Source organism: Dasypus novemcinctus, chromosome 5 (genome assembly GCF_030445035.2).
Source record: "Dasypus novemcinctus isolate mDasNov1 chromosome 5, mDasNov1.1.hap2, whole genome shotgun sequence".
NCBI lineage: Eukaryota > Metazoa > Chordata > Mammalia > Cingulata > Dasypodidae > Dasypus > Dasypus novemcinctus.
The window spans coordinates 34,035,554-34,058,739 of record NC_080677.1 but is presented as its reverse complement, the minus strand read 5'-3'; the positions used below and the strand labels follow the sequence as shown (position 1 = coordinate 34,058,739).

Below are 23,186 nucleotides of genomic sequence, written 5' to 3'. Positions count from 1 at the left end.
TATATGGGGGCCTCTTATATTTTTTGAATGTAACATTTAAAAAAAAAGTAAAGAGAGAAAAATAAAATAAAATAAAATGAGTTAAATTTTCCTTTTGCTAGTTTGGTCACCAGTACTCATGATGCAAGTAAAAAGGCAAAAAGCAACTAGGAGTCCAGTACCTGGATACATCCCCCCTAAAATAACTGAGAGTTGACTGACATTACTTACAGGCTCTGGGTCAAATCCTATCTGTCCAGTTAACTCTGCTACCTCCTTTTCATGGTAATCATCCAGTTCAAGGGGGTTCATGGGCCCCAGACCTTAATGGAAACATTATGTCTTAGTATTTTGTAAGAATAAATAAATAATGGCACTTAAAATACATTTTCTAGGAAAGCTTATCCATTCCCTTTGTAATATAATTAAAACCAATAAAATGAAAACTAACCCTACTTCCCAGCTACCCACACAGAGAAACTTACCACCCACCTTAAGTCCTCTTAGTGCTTACACTGAGGAGCAGCAAAAATTATTAGAAGATGAAAGTTAGTAACAGCATTCACCATATATTCCAATTTTATTCTTTTTACTTATATTAAAGTGAACTCATACCTGTGAAATCATGAGTGTATGAAGTGAGCCAGTGAGACCTCTCAAGGTTTCTTTGTATGTTGGCTTCTTTTAGAGAGTTAATAGGATCCCATGAATTTAAACAAGTGTTAGGAGCGAAGGTTTTAGGAGGTTTTGGGTAGAATACTGGCTTATTTTTCTCCACACATTTAGGAAACTAGAATATAAAGATAAAGATTATTGCTAGTAATGATATCTAGTAGAATAAGTGCCTATTCAGTATCTCAGCAGGGAAGGGGGCAAAGGAAATTCTAGGCTGAAGTTAGATATTATTTCTTTCTTTATTAATTACGAATATTCTGCCAACTGTAAACTCAATATCTGATTAAAAAAAAAAGATAAGGTTGTTTCCTAAAGTTTTTTTGACTTAGTGGGAATCATGATAATGTACATTGTAGAAATGATCCCGGAAATACTCTAGCTCCAGTAAAATTTTATTAGAGATACAAATGGCTCCAAGGTGATTCTTTGGCTAAGTTTAGCTAAAACTGTGTGCCTCCTCCTCCTCTTTCCCTGCCTGAAATGACATTATTTGAAGTCTTTTATGGATTTCTGATGAAGGTTAAGTCACTCAGATTCAAATAAAACTTTTTGTTCTACAGACATGGTTGCTTACTGTGGTATCTTATTTTGTATTTTCAAAAGAGGCACACATGTAAATGTGAATAAATGAATGAGTTTCATTGCTGTCTTTTTGGTTATTTAGAAATTCACCTTTTCTCAGACTGAGCATAGTCATAAATATTTACTGAGCACCTATTATGTGCAAGGTAGTAGCAGGAAATAAGGATGGCTCAGAACCATCCTGCCATCCAGAAGCATATTGGCTAATAGAGGAGATAAGGCATTGTGGCAGTTTGAGATTATTTGTGAATCCCCAAAAGAGAGATTATGTTTGTAAACTGGTCTGTTCCTCTGGGTATGATACTGTTTAAATGCATTAGATTCAGCTGACACGTCTTGATTAAATTACCTATTAAGATTAGGGCTTTGATTTGACCACATCAGTAGGGTGTGACTTAGGGTTGAGTCCCCGCCCCCTTGGTGGGCTGATGTAAATGAACACTCACTCAATGAAGACACAGGGGAAGAGAGAGACTTTCACAGACATGGAAGAGGAAAGAACTTGGTCATTTCGGTCCTGCCATGTGACAGAATGAAGGTTCAAAGGTCTGGGAAGAGAGATGAGCCATTTACCTGATAGTTTGCAGCTGAAAAGAACAAAGCAGCTAATTGCTAAGGAGGCCTGAAAAGAAATGAGCCATATGCCAGAGACTGGTATAGGAAGCTCTGAGAGACCAGACAGAGATCGCCTGCCATCTTGTTTCAACACGTTACAACTGACTTTGGTGAGAAAGTACCTCTCATGATACTTCTTTAGGGTCCCTGTAACTGTAGGCTTTTACCCCAAATAAATAGGCTAACAGATTCCTGGTACTTTGTATCAGCACCCCTTTGGCTGACTAATATAGGCATATATATGAATGATTATAGAATGAAAAGTAACTCTTTGTTATAAAAGAGGTGAAGATAAAATTATTTGGAAGTTCAGAGGAGGGAAAGATTTATTCCAGCTGAACAGGGAAGTAGGACGTGGGGTGGGAAGAAGGAGACAAGAGGCCATCATACAACAGAAACTGGGCCTTGAATCATGTGCAGAGATGGGGAGGCCAAAGGAACAGCAGAAGCCGAGGTATGGATGGTGGTGGAAAGTGCAGAACTAACATTCCTTGAACAGTATGCTGCTTGGTGCCCTTGTAGTCAAGCCCACTCTTAACATTTGCAGGTCCTAAGGATGAGTACAAATGGAAGCTCACATTCCTTTTATCTAACTAGTTAAAGTTATAAACCCAGCAAATAAACTGTTGAAAAAAATATGTTCCATCCTCCAACCTGGAGGACCAGGTGCAAATTTAGACTCTTGTACTACTCCGAGTTCTGCCCTGGAACTTGGTGGCTCAGGTTGAGCCAGTTGCCGGCCTCTGGCCTCAGCACCCTCCCCCACCATTTCTTGCTGTCCTCATTTCCATCCCAAACCATGAGGTGCCTTACATGCATGAGGGTACCCTAGCCTCCAAGTTCAATCTCCATCTACCCATCACCCCCTGCCCCTGCCACTCCTTTGGCTTAGAGATATGCACTGTCTTGGCAGCACTGTCTGCTTAGGGAGGGCAGACCTGGGGAAGCGACCCCATGAAGGCTCCAGAAGTGGGCTCAAAGCAGTTTGGCTCCAGATGGACATATCCTTTTGACCCCCACAAACTCCCTGCCTCATGCGGAGGGATAAAGCCAGAGGAGGGTCAGAGCTGGGTCCTCTAAACTGTGGGATGCTTACGTTAGAGTGCAACCTCATTTGAATGATCCCTAATTTTATAAAGAGAGAATACTCTGGGTTAAAAGCATGTGGAAATCTATCTTAAGAAATATTAGGGAAACGGACTTTGGCCCAGTGGTTAGGGCGTCCGTCTACCACATGGGAGGTCCGCGGTTCAAGCCCCGGGCCTCCTTGACCCGTGTGGAGCTGGCCCATGTGCAGTGCTGATGTGCGCAAGGAGTCCCGTGCCACACAGGGGTGTCCCCTGCGTAGGGGAGCCCCACGCGCAAGGAGTGCACCCGTAAGGAGAGCCACCCAGCGCGAAGGAGGGAGCAGCCTGCCGAAGAATGGCGCCGCCCACACTTGCCGACAACAGAAGCGGACAAAGAAACAAGACGCAGCAAAAAGACACAGAAAACAGACAACCGGGGGAGGGGAGGGGAATTAAATAAATAAAAATAAATCTAAAAAGAAAAAAAAAAAAAAAAAGAAATATTAAATAATGCCCCTATACAACTTTTTCAAATCTGTGACTTACTTATTCAGGAAGGGAATCCAATTCCTAAGATATTAGTGTCTAGGTAGAAACTCCACTCTACAAAGAGTGATGTTGTTTTAAATTTGGAATACATTTTCAGAGGAATAGTGCTGTATAAATTATGGTTACATTTCCAGAATAGCCCATAAATTCTAAGCAACTCATAACTTATTTAATAAACATTTATGGAATACCGAATACATGCAAAACTACACACAAGGTTCTGCAGGCCCTGTGCGAGGCACCAAAACTCCATAAACTGTTAATAAAACAATGCGTTGTAGTAATTAAAGAAAATTAAATACAGCTTGTTTTGTTTTAATCTTGAATGATGGGGCTTAACCAGGTTTAATAGGAGAATTAAGAGGTTTATTGTAGAGACCACTTTGCGCTTTGAAGGGACTTTACCATTTGGCATGTTGGGTCATTTACTGGGTCATATTTCACTTAGAATTCTGTTGGGTCATTAGCACCATTTTCATATTCAGAAGTCATGATTCAGATCTTTGTTCCTTTACATATGGAATGAACAGAGAGGGAAAGGAAGCCAACAAAAGACTAGCAGAAACAGCTTTCTTTGGTATATAGTCAGGACTTTGGAAGAGCTGTTTGAAGGGAGGAAAGGATCCACAAGAGGGAGAAAAAGGCTGCACTTAGAATGGAGGAAACAGGGAGGGTGCAAGACAGGATATGGGGAGCCTGGGTGGTAGGGAAGAGAGAGAAGGCCAGCCTGTTGCCCATTCTGGGTACCTAGGTTGTTGTTGAACAGAAATAGGTGGGACGGTGGGGCTCAGGGTGGTGGTGGTGACGGAGAGATGCACTGTGGGTGACCAATGAGTTGATGACACTTTGCTAAAGAAGAGTCTGTGTGCTCATGAAATTCATTATGGTTATTTGAAGATCAGTGTGGATTATGGGTGCTATCTTGGTCCCAGGAATGAGCAAGGTATTTCTAGAAGAGAGATGGATATCTTTATATTGGACAGATGACAGATGGTTCAAAGAAGAGAACTGCACTTACTCTTATGAGTGAGCAAAGTCTATTTCCAAGGGAAACCAAGGACCTGTCCAAATATTTAGGTTTAAAGAAAACTGGGTTTTAATGAACACTGTTTTAATACATAGTCTCAGCTAGGCTTTGAAAACAGTTACGTTAAAATATTTCAAATAGTCCAAGGTTAGGGAGGTTTACGGTATTTGACCTTTTTGATTATATCTCATATTATTCAAAAGATGATTAAAAGGTGGATTTTATGTCAAAGAACATTATTGTAATGTAAAAGCTAAGACCAGATGCTCAAGTTCTTGAGAAATAGAAAGAAAAAGTCTTAGGCTACTTGAACAAGTAATGATAAAAATAGCCAAGAAGAATCAAACATTACAACTTATTTACGCTTTCCAATAGTAAAAGGAAAAGGAATCATCTGGTTGGTTTGGCAATGTTCTATATAAATGGTCTGTAAGAAGAGAGAGCTTAAGGAAGAGAGTGGTAGCAGGAGAGGCCCTGGTAGAGTATGAAGATTAGCAAGGATTCTGGTTGGGAAAACTAGGCTGGGCCAAAGAGACAAATAGTGGGGAAGCTCTGGGGTCTGGGTGGGAAAGAGATACCTGGATTTCTGTGATTCCTGAAGGCACAGGCTTAATATACATGTTATATGAACGGAGAAGGGCAAAATGACATTTAAACATTCTGCTGAAGTCTCAGCACTTTATTTTTTTAAAAGTTAAACCCTATTATGTAGAATAATCAAGGTTACCCATTTCTTAAGGCTAATGAAGTATTATAATCACTAGAATAATACTTGCAGTGGCTAACATTTTTCATGAACTCACTATGTACTATGTACTAACATGGTGCTGGGTGCTTTTACATGCATTGTATTCTCAAGCCATCCCTATCAGGTAGATTTTATTATTAATCCTCTATTTTCTATGAGGAAACTGAAGCCTAGATGGGTAAAATATACTGCCCGTGGTCAAACAGCAGATAAGTTTTGGAGCTGGCAGCTGAGCCACTTTAAAATTCATACTCTTTATTAATATGCTATGCATATTTTCTTATTGGCTTATCTGGAAATTGCTAAAATATGGCTCATGGAGTTTTCTCTTTTGCAGCTACATGACAATCTGGAACTACTTCTCAGGTTACCAGTGTCCCTCTGTCCCCTCCATTGGATGCAGTTTAGAGTAGGAGGAGAGAGAAGGTATTAGCCCATAAATATAAGTTACAAGTTTTAGAACAAGTCATTTTTGCCATGGGCCCCATACTCAGAGAATGATTTAAATGATCTCAAGTGCAGCCTGAGCACTGGGGTTTCTAAAAGAGCCGTAGGAGATTCTAATGTACAGTTAAAGTTAAGATTAAGAACCACTGCTTTAGGAACAGGAAAAAGATAATGCTACAATAGGGGATCTATAGAAGCAAGGGTAACAAAAGCTGGACTGCAGGAAGTAGAGATCTTTCAAAAAATGGTGGTCAAAGTCAACAGTTTTATAGAACTAAGATCTCTTTCAACCAAAAGGCATCATGGGTATAAACTATATTAAATATAAGTTTTTATAACTGTTCATTCAAATTTGAGTGAGCACCCTTCTGCATTGCTGGTAGGAACGTAAACTGATAGAACCTTTTGTGAAGTGCAATGTAGCCAATTACAAAATTGCCCTTTAATCCAGCAATTTCACTTGTAAGAATTTATTCTACATAGATACCCATTACATGTCAAATGACTTGTATGTATAAGGTTATTATCTGTAATGCATTATTTATAATAGCAAAAAAGCAGGAATAATTTAAATGTCCACCATTAAAAAGAAAGTTAATCTGTGTAATGAAATACTATGTAGCTCTAATACCAAAGGAATATCAAGACAGAAGATGGAAAGATGTCAAAGATGCATGTCAAAACAAAAAAGAAAGGGGTAAAAAAGAAAGGTACAAAAAAAAAAAGAAATGTATAAAGAAACAGCTTGTCTATGAATAGTAAATCTTTGGGAGGATACACAAGAAACTTGTTCTGGCAGTAAATTACGTGAGGGAAATTGGGTGGCCAAAAGACAGGCAAGGAAGTGAGACTTAATTTTTAACTATATAACTTTTTGCACAGCTTCTGAATTTTTACACCATGTGCTTATATTACCTATAAAAAAACAAACAAAAAAAAGCCAACAGGACTTTTTTTTTTTAAAAAAGACAAAACAAACTATACTATTCATGGATATAATTTCAAATAGACAAACACACTGGAAGTTTTTTAAAATGAAGATTTAGGGTTGTCCCTGAGACTTTTATAGCAAAGACTATGCAAATTGGGGGATATTTCTGTTCCTGGATGGAGTTCTTGATGTATGTACCTTGAATGGAAAGGAGCAAGGAAGAATTATTATTTTTTTCCTCTTTTATTTTATTGATTCTCATTTATCTCTTACAGTTTTACAGAATCATGAGCACTAAGCATTGAAACAGCCTTAAAGATCATATAGTTTAGGATTTCTGCTCTTGGCCAAAATGCAGTGACAAGAACCAGATTTACCTTCCCATCTTTAACAACTAGAACCGTGGACAAATTGTATTATACAAGGATTTTCAGACATCAGTCAATAGGCAGTTCAGATGTGACCCCTGCGAAAGAAACAAGGGGAGTTCTCTGATTGTACCCAGTTACTGCCTAAAAGCAGCTTCCAGGCTGCATGTATGGAGGCAAACTCAGAGAGGTGGGTGGACTCACTGAGTGGAGTAGACAGAATTTGTGGTAGTCAAGGTGGTGAAAAATTGGGGTAGAATACTGCAGGGAGGGAGTTACACAGAGAGTACGTTCCAGTGATCTGTTGAGGTGTCCCTTAAGTCTTTGAGTCCTGGTCAGTGACCAGAGCACAATATCATGTCATCTAACATACATGAACTTATAGTCGTAGGGGAAAAAAAATAGAATAAGCCCAAAGAAAATTGTATCAAGGTTCATGATAATCAAATTACTGAAAACCAAGGATAAAGAGGAAATCTTAAAAGCACACAGAGAAAAAAAGAACAAAAGTGACTTTTTGTTAGGAACTATGCAAGCTAGAAGACAGTAAAGAGACATGTTTAAAATATTGAAAGAAAAAAAAAAATCACCTGCCAATCTAGAATTCTTACCCAGGGGGAAAAATCTTTTGAAAACAAAAGCAAAATAAAGAATTTTTTCATATAAGCAAAAATGGAGACAATGCATTGCCAGCAGACCAACTCTAACTTAACCTAAGTTTTTTTTTGTTTGTTTGTTTTGAGGTACCAGGGACTAGGGATTGAACCTGGGACCTTGTATGTGGGAAGCTGGTGCTCAACCACCGAGCCACATCAGCTCCCCTGTACTGAGTTTTTCATTTGTTTTGCTTATTGTTGTTTTGTTTTTGCTTTTTTTTAAGGCAGCACTGCCAGAACCCAGACCTCAACTGCTTGAGTCATATCTGCTCTTGAGTCACATCTGTTCTCATTATGCTCTGAAGTTTGTGGAAATTTGTTATAGCAGACATAAAAACAAATGAACAAACAACAACAACAAAAAACCCCCAAATACACAGTTTATCAGCAACAAAGAGGAGACCAGAATCTAATCAAGTGTTTTATTCACTATACTATGCTTGTGTCACTATATTTACCTTTGAACCTCTTTCCTTCTAAATGCCAAGTTATCATATGTCTTTCCTTAGGCCTTACACTAAGTAGGCAGGAGAGCTGGGGCTTGAATAAAATTCTGTGCAACTCTTCTGATTATATCATTCTGCAATGACACCGTGACCCAGAACCCTATAGATTGCATACTATACATATGGGTAGCTGTAGGATTAACAGTAGAGGCAAACAAATACATATTTAGACCCTATTTTAACTGTTAATTATATTTTCCAAAAATAAGGGTATTTTTAATATAGATTTTCTAGACTGATGAAAGTAACCAACTCAATTACGATATGAGAAATTTCATCACAGATAATGGAATAATCTGAAGAAGTTTCACTATAGTTAGACTTACTTCCAATAACTTTATCATGACAATTTTTAACCTATTTATTCTGTCAGCATTGAAATGTTCACCAGTAATATTTACAACAAAAAATTTACATTGCATTTGTATAGTTTACAACACACTTTCATCATCTCCATTTTGCCTCATTTTGAGATCTTCCAATGACAAGCATTTATGTGAGGCTTTTGAAAAAGAAGTTAAGGTTACAGATGTAGAAAATCCACTAAGGTCTGTAGGTAAAGGATTTTTTTCAGAAAAACAGCTGTCATATCAACTGTTTCTATATATCATTCTATACCACAGATCTAATATGCATATGATGCCAATAATGAATAACAATTAGAACAGGTATAAATTGTTAAACTTAGTAGATATGTAGATTGATCCTCTTAAAAAAGAAATAGAAATTAAGTGTGTTTGATATCAAGGAGAGGAAACAACTGGTATACTTTGATCATTTAGAAAAGTTTACTCAAATAGATACTAACAATTTCATCTTACTCCTTCAATTCTAAATTTCTCATACATGCAATGTAAATGAGTTGTTTTCTATTACACAATATAGTGTAAGTCATGTTCAATTTGATACATATCTAAATTAACACAATAGTACATTAATACAAAGACTATATGTCCATTTGCAACATTAGTTCCCTGAATATTTACCAAGGGCTCAAAGTTTACTGTGTTATGCTTGGCTTATTTATTCTCTAGCTACAGACATAAGTAAAGCATAGGTAGTAGGATGGACTTTTTTTGTTTTTTACTTCTTTGTCCTTTTTAGCCCATTTGCTCTGCTGTACATTCAAGACTCCTTTGCCATTGAATTTGAAGCTGTAGGCAAACTACTCAGCATTGATCATGTTCTGGTATAGCTATCAATTCTAAATTTGCGGTGGCATATCTGGAGGGGAAGGCCCAACATACCTGTTGCATGACCAGTCTGTGTTGATGGGAAAGGGAAGGAGAAGTAGGCCTTGAAGACATTAATAAGGATGGAAAAAGGAATGCAAAGGATTCATGTGCATAGACTCTGGCAAACATGGTGACTTGGTGTTTAAAGGGCTCATATGAGGAAATATTGATCCTCTAGTTTGCAAAGATCTCAGAGCAAGATGCAGGAGATTAACACACAGATCACTCTAGACATAGGGCATATGGGCAGGTGTTTCCCCACTTGGGAACTTTTGCAGTGAGACAGGAGCTTCAGGGAACACTGTTTTGGAAGACAAATTAGTTGGGTCTTTGTCACACGTTAGTATATTAAGAAACAATGGCCCCCTTAGGTCCTATTGTGTAGGTAATGACCAGACCCAACCCCTGCCCCTCTAAAAAAAAGAAGAAAAAGTTTAGAATTTCAGGCAGAAAAAAAGGGGAATCTAGGGGAGAGATTAGTGGATGAAAGCAAAGTACAGGTGAGAGATGAAAGAAGGGAGAACAGTTTTAGGTTCTGAGGTAGATGAAGGCACAGTGATAAGGACGCAAATGTATCATATAAAATCAGACTTGAAACAGGATACGTGACGTGGTCACTTTGAGACAAGAGTTTGAACTGGCTATTGGAACTCAGGCAACATTTAAACATTTATGAATTTTACTCCCCCAATTAAGTGGTCAAAGACAGGGAAACTATAGGATCTTATGCTAAAAGTGAAAGAAAAAAATCAAAGAGATGAGTCATGAGATACTCAAGTTCAGTATAGATTTTTAAAAAATGTCTTTGTTCAGGGAGTGCAAACTTGAGTAGGATTAGGGCTGAGCCAGAAAAATGACAGAAAGATTGAAAATTAAGATGTCAGAACAGATTAAGAAAGTGGGCTTAATCATAATAGGGAAGAATTGAATAAATCAGTCAAAATGTTAAAACTCTATGGGGGGAAGCAGACATGGCTCAGCTGATATAGAGTGTCTATTATATGGAGGATCCAGGGTTCAATCCCCGGGGTCTCCTGACCCATGTGGTGAGCTGGCCCATGCGCAGAGCTGCTGCGTGCAAGGAATGCTGTGCCATGTAGGGGCCCCCCGAGTGGGGAGTGCACCCTGCAAGGAGAGGCGCCCCGTGTGAGAAAAGTGCAGCCTGCCCAGGAGTGGTGCCACACACAGGGAGAGCTGACACAGCAAGATGATGCAGTTTCCCGGTGCCACTGAGGGTGCAAGGCGACACAGAACAACACACAGCGAGTGGACACAGAGAGCAGACAATGGACGGGGGGGTGGGGGGTGGGGGGGGTGGGGAAGGGGAATTGGGGAGAAATAAATAAAATAAATCTTAAAAATAAACTGTGGGGGAATATACAAATAATAAAATATTCTGTTCTTAAGGAGCTTGTAATTTATGGTAATTTAAAATACATGTGAAAAGCTACTTGACCACAGTCAAAAAGTGTTGCAGAAAATTAGAAGAGGGAGAAATCACTTCTGCTGGAGTAATAATAATGCCTTATAAATTATAGCGCTTTCTAATGTTTAAAGTGCTTTCATATCTGAGTTGATCCTCATGTCCTGTGAAGTTTGTAGGGCAATTTTCCTGAAATTATACAGATAAGTTATACTAATGAAACTCAGAGAAGTGAAGCAATATGACTAACATTACTTAAAAAAAAAAAGGCACATATAAGACTGTAACTAGAACTGAGGTTTACTGACGTGGGTTCTCTTTGGTTCAAGAGAAATATGGAGCAGAGCCTTGGAGAATTAGTAAGCGCTACATGGGCAGAGAGGCCCTGAGGGTGAAGTCATTCCAGGAATGGGACATGACATGAACCCTAGCTGGAAAGAGTTCAAAGAAGATGGACATGTGTTCAAAGACTAATGAGTGGAGCAAGGCTGCAGAAGGGGAGGTAAGGCCAGGTTGGAAAAGGGCTTCCTAGCTCAGTTAAAGCACTTGGATTTACACTTAGGGAAAGGGAAATTATTCAAGATGGTTGAGAAGGGGTGTGACGAGGGGAAAGCAGTATTTTAATGAGTAGGTATAAATGAGAGAAGTTCAAAGAAGAAACTGAACTACAGAGCTGGAGACTGACTAGAAGAGGATGAAATGATGGAAAGCCTCTAGAATAACCTCATGATTTTGGGTTGCTTAAACAGAGATTTTACTTTAAGGAAGAAAAGAGAGTCAGTGAAGCAGCTGATTCTTTAGATTCTTCTTGATGTGTAATTTTTTTTTTTTTAAAGAAGCAGGAAAATGCTTAGTTCATAGATGGTTGTGTGACATTGCAATGACTACATGCTTGCCTGCTATGATGGTCTTTCCATGTAAAATTCAAGTGTTTCCAGCCTTCCATAATTTATTTCTGGCCCACCTCATAGGTTGCTGGATGCAAGGAGATAATACGTGGAAAACACTTAGAATTGCCTCTTGCAGAGTAGCTGTTCAATAAGTGTTAGCTATTATTATTTTCAAATGTCTATTTTCCTTTATGATATAAAATGTTTCATCTAGGTGGAGATTAAGAGCAAAGACTGGAATCTCATAACCTGAGTTCTATGTTCATGAAGTAGTCATCAACTCTCTGAATCTCAGTTTCCTCATCTATAAAATGGGAATGATGACACTAACTTAGGAGGCTATTTTAAGGGTTAAATGACATATCTAAAGTGGTTAGCATGTAGCAATTTCTCAATAAGTGGTGGTTGTTTTCTTTTCTTTTCTTTTTGACTCATCATAAATGTACTAATAGTGGTTGGGACAATAATGATGATAGCTTATAAATCTTTCTGAAAATCTCCATTTACTCTACGCATATTTCAAATTACTTGATATGTTATGAATCATAATATGGTTGGGGGAACAGATGAGGGAAACGGTCCTCCACTATCTTTCTAGGAGGAAACTGTTTTTTTGTAATTGCAGAAATGTTACTTAACTGTCAAATGTATGAAATCAGCTAAGAAAAATTTAAAAACATGAAAATAGTAAAAAAATCTCCAATTTTTCATCCAGATAGAAAACAAAAATAATCCATCTTTTATATATTTATAAACTTATTGGCTAAAAATATTTTCACTTTGTTTTAAACACACATTTAAAAATATACTTACATCATAATATACACCCTGACCTGGCCAGTTCAAGGCTTTCTTCTTTGAATCCGAGGGAAAATCAACCAGTTCGTATCTATAAGGATTACCTGAAAATTTCAGGAAAAGCACTGTTATACTGAATATAAGAGTAGGCTTTTAACACATGGGATTTATGTGGGGGGGGGGCCATAAATAGAAACAAGATAATACAGAGAGGAATGCACTCGATGATAACTTTTTTTTTTTATAGTTTCTAAAATTATTATAGCTTCTTTTTCTTGCTTTTTTTTTTTTTTTGTTTTTTTTGTTGATAACTTTTGAGATGCAGAGTGAGAATGGGTCTCTGAGCCCAGTGTTCTCAGCTGTATTGGGGAGCAATATTACTTCATCTTTCTTGTTAAAGGGAAGGATTCTTATTCAAATAATAAATCTTCGTGGATCCCTGTTCTAGTCTCCAAGGACTCAGCAAATACATTTCTATAAATATCTATTTTGGCTTTTCTATTCCTAAATATTAAGAGTTTTCCAAACTGGAGTGAAAGAGCACATTTTTAAGAAATCAGCTTCTTAGGTATTGGTTTTTTGATTGACAAGCCTTACCAAACACAGCAGGCTTCTGGTCCCATGATAAATTTCAATTTTAAGGACGCTTTGCACACTCAGTCCCATATGTAATAAGACTAAGGAAGGACATTTGTGGAACACTTAGTATGTGCTATTGCTTTATACAGTGTTTTATATATATCATCACAGGTATTTTTCATAACATTACAATATGGAAAGTACCATTATTCCCAGGAAACTAAGGCATGGAGAGAAAAAGCCCAAGGTCACATAGCTTCTAAGTAGAATCCATGCAGATTAACCTGCCTGCTTAATCCGTATGTTACTTATTTACAATATTATTTATAATAAGGAAGAGTTAAAATAAGTGGAAGAGTAGAAAACCTAATGCAGTAATAGTTTGTGGAAAGATCTTTTATAAGGGTTATTAAAATGTACTTATCTTTAAAAAATCCCCCCAAGAATGACTGCGCAGAGAGTGAGAGATGCTTGGAAGAGCGGAAAATTAAGATGGCAACTTGTTTCTTTAGTTCCTTAAGCTACAATTGAACTGAAAAGTGTTTTATAAATCCAACACCCATTTCTGTGATTGCTAACTGTATGCACTTCATATAATTTCAGAAATTATCTAATTTAGGGATTGAAAAAAAAAACTACATTGACAGTTTATCTAACAAGATCATAAAATTTTCATTGTTTAGGGATCATATCTTGCAGTTCTTTTGTACCCCCATCTTTCCAATATATCTAAGTACAGCACTCAAGGTCAAATGGTCAATATATTTGATTGAGCTTTCACTACCTTTTATCAATGCTGACTGGACTGACATATAAGGGGCTAAACAAAAATGTTAGCATGGTACACACATTAGAATCATTATATGATGACAATGTAATAAACACAATAACTGTTAGCATTTAACTCTGTTATCTATGACTAATGTTCTATTATTCCCATTTTACAGATTTGGAAACAGAGGTAGAGAGGTTAAGAAACTTTCCCATGACTGATAGTAAATGGTAGAGTCAGAATTCTACACATGCAGTCTGTTCTACAGTCTCTGCTCTTAAACGCTCTACCATACTATCTCTAAAATGCTGCAGTCTCCAAATAAGGAAATAAGGCTGATATTCATGATGATAGTATTACATTTGGCGCAAATTTTTATGTATAGAGGAATTGCATGATAAGTCAATTTTTGGGTTTTACCTACTTTATAGCTTAAGTTCATTCAGCAAATAATTATCTATGCCTGCCATATATCTTTTCTGTCACTTTTAGTTATTCTCTCTGTAGTGACTTCAGCCTTTTTTCCCCCTTCCTCATCCCCCATGCTGTTTTGGCATGTCCATTCACTGTGCGATCTTCTCTATCTGTTTTTTCTGTTGTCTTCACTTCGTTTTACTCCTCTAGGCTTCAACGGGATTCTATCCTGGGGACCTCCGATGTGGGAGAGAGGTTCCCTGTCGCTTGTGCCACCTCAGTTCCTGGTTTCTCTCTTTTGTTGCGTCATCATTTTGCTGCATCGCTCACTGCGTGGGCCTGGCTCACCTTTACCAGGAGGCCCTGGGGATCAAACCCAGGTCCTCCCATATGGTAGATGGAAGCCCAATTGCTTAAGCCACATCTGCTTCCCTTCAGTCTTTTTCTAGAGATTTGTTTTCACACAAATGTAGGTCTCCTGAACAAACACCGAGGTATCTAGTATGGGTAAGACTTGATGGCTGGTGCACGGGATTACCATCCTCTTTAATAAACACATCTCAGGAGACCCCAAATTTGCATGTCAAAAAGGATTCTCCAGGGTGTCAAGAGGTACCAACTGCTCCCTTTACTATCTGAGTCTCATTTCAACAGAATCTTGTGATTTAATCACCACAGCTACACCCAGACTCTGATATAAGAACCAAACATGGCCTTTGTCCTGATCACCTGAGCTAGGATGGAATTTTTAAAAGTTAAGCCATAAGAGAGAGAAGCAGGGAAATAAATACAGAAAATACAAGTAGAATGAAAACAACCGGGAAACGGACTTTGGCCCAGTGGTTAGGGCGTCCGTCTACCACATGGGAGGTCCGCGGTTCAAACCCCGGGCCTCCTTGACCCGTGTGGAGCTGGCCCATGCGCAGTGCTGATGCGCGCAAGGAGTGCCGTGCCACACAGGGGTGTCCCCCGCGTAGGGGAGCCCCACGCGCAAGGAGTGCACCTCTAAAGGAGAGTCGCCCAGCGCGAGAGAAAGTGCAGCCTGCCCACGAATGGCGCCACCCACACTTCCCGTGCCGCTGACGACAACAGAAGCGGACAAAGAAACAAGACGCAGCAAAAAGACACAGAAAACAGACAACCAGGGAAGGGGAGGGGAATTAAATAAATAAAAATAAATCTTTAAAAAAAAAAAAAAAAAAGAATGAAAACAACCAATTCTGTAAAGTTTGGGTTTTTGATTCTACCATGGGAAGCTGTGTATAAAATAGAAAGATTAAGAACATCTGTAAAGAATCTGATAGAGTAGGTCTGCTGTGGCACCTCAGCTGATTCTAAAGAGCAGCCAGTGTTGAAAAGCACATCCCTAATCTGCTAATGGGTCACCTCTTTTTTTTTTTAGTTCTTTGTGCTACTTGTTTTCTTTAACTTAATTACTGAATAAGCTCCAGAATTAACACTGTTCTGATTTTACCTCTTGTCTTCAAAATCGTTGTATCATAAGGCTTTGTCGGCACAGTTGGAGGGAAAGGCTGTTGGTTGCGAGCTTTAATTCCAGTGTATAACTCCTTAGGTGAGGTAAAGGTCGGGAACATGGCACCGCGAGAGATGTGGGTGTGGTAGGGGTGTTCAACTGGATACGGGTGGCAGATTTCTCTAAGATTTGGTTGAGCAAACAAAACAACAGAATAGAAAGAAGTACAGTTAAAGAAAAGTTAATCATCAAATATTTATTGAAGTCGTTCTCTGTGCCAGGCACTAGTCTAATCCCTGGGGATACAAAAGTGAACCAAAGTCTCTGTCCTCCTGGAGTAAGCGTTCTGGTGGAATGTCAGCTCTATATATGCCATAAAACATGTAAACTTTTCCTAATTTTGCTGGACAAATAAAAAAATAAATGTAACTTTTTAACAAATCATACCTGAATGCTTTATCAGCGAATAACCCTCATATCATTAGTGTAAAATGATGAAGCCGATACATATGAATCTTGTAGTTTTCAAATGCTACAGGAAGAATTTCTAGTCGATTTCAATTCCTGCCTCTTGTTTTAAGGGGTTCACAGGCTATTATAATTTACTTATAGAAAGTTTTGGACATTCAGCTTCAGGAGTGCAAAGTGAACTCCAACCATCTCAGATTGAACTTTCAATTCAGACCATCTGTTTCTTTAAGAATCAATCAGCAAAATATACTGCCTATTTCTGTACATGGTACTGTTTAGAAATCAAAAGGTCAAAAAAACAGCTATAGTACTGAAAAAGAAATAAAACAACCAATTCTGTAAAATTTAAAAGAGATTTAAAATGGAGTTGGGAGGTAATTTTGGAGAGTATTCTTAGGCAAATATCAGCCAGGTATCACAAACAACCAAAGCATGCAAAACCTCAAGCAACAATGTTCCTCAAAACCCCAAGGACAGGGTAGGGGATGTAGTTCAAGTGGTTGAGTGCCGGCTTCCCATGTACCAGGTCCTAGGTTCGATTCATGGTACCTTAAAATATATATATATATATTTTAGAATATATTTTTACAAATATATATATTTTATATTTATACAAATATATGTATATTTTGTTTTATATATATAAAACAAAACCCCAAGGACATAAAATAAGGACCTTTAGTATCTATCTAAACTCAAGGACAAGTGGACTACCCCAAATTTCCATAAATGACTTACCTAATCTTATTTTTTAAAAACCCTTGCCTGGAGATGCCAAGACAGGACATGATTTGGGTTGCTACCCGAATCTGTGCTTTTCAAATTTCAATTCTAAGACCCCAAATAAATGCCTTTGTTGCCTTGTAGCTTAGTTTGTTATTTCTTGGTTGACAGTGCACTGATGGGCAAAAAAAACACACAAGTTAAAAGACCACAGGGATATAATTTTCCTATTCTCTGGAGAACTGGCAGAGATTAAAAAACAAACAAACTGCACAGGAGCTTTCTAAACTAGAAGGAAACAGGTTAAGAAGCCCACAGAATAGAGCAATATTACATAGAATTGGAAAATAAAATTGAGAAAAGCAGAAAAGCAAGATTGGGCAGAATTGAGACCTCCAGAAGAGAGCAGACAAACAGTGAGAAGTAAAGGTGTGACAACAGTTTGGGTGCTTGCGTGCTTATGAGAGAAGAACCAAAGAAAGAGCTTAAAAGATTAACTGAGTTTATAGAGCTAACAATCACAGTCCACAGAAGCTATGGAAAGCTATTTAAAGTCTATATTTGCCAGGTCAAAATAAACATACAGGTTATGTCATGAATGTTAGTATTAGAGTCTTGTTACAGGAATTTTTCTTTCATGTTCTTTTCTATCTAATTAAAACATAGCTTCTGCAAATGACTGTGCATTGTGACTACAAAATAATAAGAATAATTTCTGTAAGAAACATATCTAAAAATGTCTCATTGCTTTTCCATCACATGATATTTTTCAATCCCAAGCATTTTTGGTTGGTTTTCTCATATTTTCAATGGCATCTAAATCAAGGTATCAGGAAGAAATAGCTTCATGTACCAAAAGGTAAGATGGCAAATTAATTTAGACATCTTAAATTATATCATGAGGCTTCAATTTCAGGTCCAGATTTCAATGTGCCATCTGACAGACTGTCCTGAGGGCAAAAAAGCACTGTGCAGAGATCTGGAACCGTGTGAGAAACAAGTTGAAGCAGACTGAGGCAACGGATACCTACATTAAGTCACTCAAGAAAGCGCCCAGGAGGGGAATGAGGTCTATTTCAAAGGGAGTTGAGGGGCCGTCACTACAGTTACTCAAACTCTTGTAAATTGCAAATGAGGAATTTCTAAGGCCTATAGAAAGCACAAGCCCAAGAAAAGAAGCAGGTTCTGTGGTTCTGGCTCCTCACAGGGTGGTATAAGACTAAAAGGACCCTGCACTTTCCATTTGCCTTGGGAAGATCTTCTTTGCAGAAGGGCCAATCTCCGAAGGAGACCTCAAGCCAAAGCAAAGCCAATTTGCAAAGAAAGTGAAAGGTAATTTTTGCTTTGGTTTGCTTTGTAAAAGCTTGTCTGAGGGAACTACTTTGGGGTCAGTAGACCAGGAGTGCTGCGCAACTTTCAGGAGGGTGAGGGACAGAGAGATGAAGAACCCAAAACAACAAATGTGAGTTACTAAACCCCCACAGTGGCTGGGACGGGCTCCCATAGCCCACCCTCAAGACATTAAGCCTGGATAAAACCCCTGGATTTATCAATATCCAAGAAGGACAACGAGCCCAAACAGAATAAATCCAAATAGACTTACTCCAAGACACTTACTATTCAGAATGACAAATATAAAGATAAAAAGAGGATTCTGAAAGCAGCAAGAGAAAAGCAAAGCATCACATACAAGGGAACCTCAGTAAGATTAAGTGCTGACCTCTCATTAGAAACCAAGTAGGGGAGGAAGTGGATGTAGCTCAGGCAGTTGGGTGCCTGCCTCCCACATGAAAGGTCCCAGGTTCAGTTCCTGGTGCCTCCTGAAAAAAACAACAACAACAAGCTAAACAAATGATAAAAGCAACTCAGGGAAGGCAATGTGGCTCAGTGGTTGAGTGCTGGCTTCCCACATACAAGGTCCCAGGTTAAATCCTTGGTCCCTGTACCTTAAAAAAAAAAAAAAAAAAAAGAAACCATGTAGGTGAGAAGAAAGTGGCATGATGTATTTAAGTACTGAAAGAGGAAAACTGGCAGCCAAGAATTCTGTATCTGGCAAAACTGTCCTTCAAAATTGAGGGTGAGTTTAAAGTCTTAAAAGACAAAGAAAAACTGAGAGAGTATGTTATCAAAAGATCAGAATTGTAAGAGACATAAAGGGAGTGCTGCAGCCTGAAAGGAAAAAGGGCAAAAGACATGGAGAAGAGTGTAGAATTGAAGATTATTAGGAAGGGTAAATTAAAGGGTTAAAAGACAATAGTAAGATATGACAACAGAAGGCCAAAGGACAAAATGGACGAAGTAAGTAATGCTTTTACAAAATAACATTGAATGTTAATGGCTTGAACTCCCCTATCAAAAGGCATAGATTAATAGAATGGATAAAAAATTATGAGCCATCTACATGCTGTCTACAAAAGACTCACCTCAGATGTAAGGACACAACCAGGTTGAAAGTGAAAGGCTGATGGGAAGCAGTCTTGGCCCAGTGAATAGGGCATCCGTCTACCACATGGGAGGTCCACGGTTCAAACACTAGGTCTTCTTGACCTGTGTGGAGCTGGCCCATGCGCAGTGCTGATGCATGCAAGGAGTGCCCTGCCATGCAGGGGTGCCCCCTGCATTGGGGAGCCCCATGCACAAGGAGTGTACCCCGTAAGGAGAGCCGCCCAGTGCGAAAGAAAGTGCAGCCTGCCCAGGAATGGCACCGTACACATGGAGAGTTGATGCAGCAAGATGACGCAACAAAAAGAAACACAGATTCCCGTGCTGCTGACAACAACAGAAGCAGACAAAAAGAAGAACATGCAGCAAATGGACACAGAGAACAGACAACAGGGGTGGGGTCAGAGGTGGGGGAAAAAGGGGAGAGAAATAAATAAATCTTAAAAAAAAAAAAAATAATGCTTTTCTCTCTAAAAAAAAAAAAAAGAAAGAAAGTGAAAGGCTGAAAAAAGAAAGTACATGCAAATAGTAACCAAAAAAGAGTTGGAGTAGCGATACTAGCATCAGAAAAAAATAGATTTTAAATGAAAAATTTTTATAAGTGATGAAGAAGGTCACCACATATTAATAAAAGGGGAAATTAGTCAAGAATAAGTAACTCTAATAAATATTTATGCACCTAACCTGAGTGCCCCAAGATACGCAAGGCATACTTTGGTAAAGCTGATGGGAGAAATAGATGTCTCTACAATAATAGTTAGAGACTTCAAAATACCGCTCTCAGGATTGGATAGAATAACTGGACAGAGGAAAAATAAAGAAACAGAGAGCACGAATAATAATATAAATGAACTAACCTGGGTGCCACAAGATACATGTGAGACACACTGGTAAATCTGAAGGGAGAAGGGGAGCAGATGTAGTTCAAGCGACTGGGCTTCCATCTACCATATGGGAGGGACCCAGGTTTGATCTCTGGGGCCTCCTGGTAAAGGCGTACCAGGCCAGGGAGCCATACCTGCATAGTGAGTGATGCAGCAAGATGATGATGCAAAGAAAGAGAGACACAGGGGAGAGTCAAGGTGAGATGCAACAGAAACCAGGAACTGAGGTGGCGCAAGCAACAGGGAACCTCTCTCCCACATTGGAGATCCCTGGGATTGAATCCTGGTGAATCCTAAAAGAAAAAATGGGAAGAGAAGACAAAAAAGAAACAGACACATAAGATCACACAGCTAATGGACACAGACAGCAAAAAAGCAGGGTAGGGTGGAGGGGGAGAAAAAAAAGAATAAAAAGAAACTGAAGGGAGAAATACATGTCTCCACAATAATATTCTGAGACTTTAATATACCACTCTCAGTAAGGTATAGAACATCTGGACAGAGGATAAAGAAACAGAGAGCTAGAATAATGTGATAAATGAACGAGACCTAACAGACATTCATAGAGCATTACACCCTAAAACAGAAGGATATGCATTCTTTTCAAGCACTCATGGATCCTTCTCTAGGATAGACCACATGCCGGGTCACAAGATAGATCTCAATAAATTTAAAAAGATTGAAATTATATAAAATATTTTCTCTGATCATAATGGAATGAAGCTGGAAATCAATAATGGATGGAAAAAGTGAAAATTCAAAAATTCATAAAATTACCAAAACTTATGGGACACCACAAAGGCAGTGCTGAGAGGGAAATTTATAGTCTCAATGCTTATATTGAAAAACAAGAAAGAGCTAAAATTGAAGATCTAACTGCACACCTGGAGGAACTAGAAAAAGAACAGCAAACTAATCCAAAATCATGCCAAAGGAAATACATAGTAAAGATCAGAGCAGAAATAAATGAAATTGAGATAAAACAAAACAAAACAAAAACAAACAAACAATAGAATCAACAAAACCAAAAGTTGGTTCTTTGAGAAGATCAACAAAATTGACAAACTCCTAGCTAGATGACAAAGAAAAAAAGAGGAGACATAAATAAATAAAATCAGAAATGAGAGGGGAGACATTACCACTGATCCCGCAGAAATAAGAGAGGTCATAAGAAGATACCATGAACAACTGTACACCAACAAACTAGACAATATAGAAGAGATGAATAAATTCCTAGAAACCAACAACATATACTGACCCTAGAAGAAATAGAAGTCCTCAACAAGTCAATCAAAACAAAGAGATTGAAACAGTCATCAAAAATCTCCAAAAGATATAAAGCCCAGGACCAGACGACTTCACAGGAGAATTCTACCAATCATTCAAAGATGATCTAATACCAATCTTGTTCAAGGTCTTCCAAAAAATCAAACAGGAAAGAACACTACCAAACTCATTCTATCAAGCCAACATCACCCTAATGCCAAAACCAGATAAAGATATTACAAAAAAAGAAAATTAAGACCAATGATCTCAAATGAATATAGATGCAAAAATCCTCATTAAAATACTTGCAAACCAAATTAAAAAGCACATTAAAAGAATTATACAGTACGATCAAGTGGGTTTTATCTCAGGTATGCAAGAGTGGCTTAACACAAGAAAATCAGTTAGTGTTATAAACCACATTGATAAATTGAAGAAGAAAAAATCACACTATCGTCTCAATTGATGGAAAAAGGCAATTGACAAAATACAGCATCCTTTCTTGATAAAACCACTCCAAAAGATAGAAATAGAAGGAAGCTTTCTCAGTATGGTAAAGTACATATATGAAAACCTACAGTATTGTACTCAATGGTGAAAGGCTGAAAGCTTTCCCTCTGAGATCAGGAACAAGACAAGGATGCCCACTGTCACCACTGTTATTCAATATTGTGCTAGAAGTGCTAGGTAGAGCAATTAGGCTAGATAAAGAAATAAAAGGCACCCAAGTAGAAAAGGAAGAAGTAAAATTTTCACTGTTTGCTGATGATATGATCCTGTATCTAGAAAATCCTGAAAAATACACAACAAAGCTACCAGAACAGACAAATTCAGCAAAGTGGTGGGATACAAAATTAATACAGAAAAATCAATAGTGATTCTATACACTGCTGATGAGCAAGCTGAGGAGGAAATCAGAAAAAAAATCCATTCATGACAGTGATTAAAAATCAAATATTTAGTAATAAAGTTAATCAAGGATATAAAGGCTCTGTATTCAGAAAACCACAAAATATTGCTAGAAAGAAATCAAAGACAAATAAATTGAAGGACAGTCCATGTTTCATGAACTGAAAGATGAAATACTGTTAAGGTGTCAATTCTATCCAACTGATTTACAGATTCAACACAATCCCAATAAAAATCCCAAAAGCCTTTTTTTTTTTGCAGAAATGTAAAAGTCTATTATTAAATTTATTTGGAGAGGTTTAAGGGACTCCAAATAGTCAAAAATGTCTTTAAAAAGAACAAAATTGGAGGGCTCTCACTCCCTGAATTTAAAGCACATTACTTAGCTACAGGGGTAAAAATAGTGTGGTACTGACATAAAGATAGACAGATTGGGGAGTAGATGTGGTTCAAGCAGTTGAGTGCCTGCTTCCCACATGGGAGATTCTGGGTTTGATCCCTGGTACTTCCTAAAAACAAAAACAAAAAGCAAATAAATGAAAAAACCAACTCAGGGGAGCTGAAGTGGCTGAATGGTTGAATGCCAGCCTTCCACATAAGAGGTCCCAGGTTCAATCCCTGGTTTTGCTACCTAAAAAAAAAAAAAAAAAAAAGATGAATTGACCAATGGAACCAAATTAAGAACTCAGAAATAGACCTCACATATACAGTCAAGTGATATTTGTGAAGCCCGCCCAGCTGGGCCAGAATAGTCTA

The 23,186-nt window shown here is 38.1% G+C and overlaps 1 protein-coding gene across 3 annotated transcripts in view; it reads right to left on the bottom strand.

The window, feature by feature from the left end:
• The window catches only part of SPMIP4 (sperm microtubule inner protein 4), a 74,824-nt gene that overhangs the window by 5,535 nt on the left and 46,103 nt on the right, over positions 1-23,186 (bottom strand). For all 3 annotated transcript variants that reach the window (XM_004447558.5, XM_004447557.4, XM_058296867.2), the window contains exons 6-9: positions 15,736-15,917; positions 12,512-12,600; positions 595-769; positions 211-302 (exon numbers count right to left, since the gene is read on the bottom strand). In XM_004447558.5, coding sequence (XP_004447615.1) covers positions 211-302; positions 595-769; positions 12,512-12,600; positions 15,736-15,917 — 538 coding nt within the window. The remainder of the gene's footprint in view (positions 1-210; positions 303-594; positions 770-12,511; positions 12,601-15,735; positions 15,918-23,186) is intronic.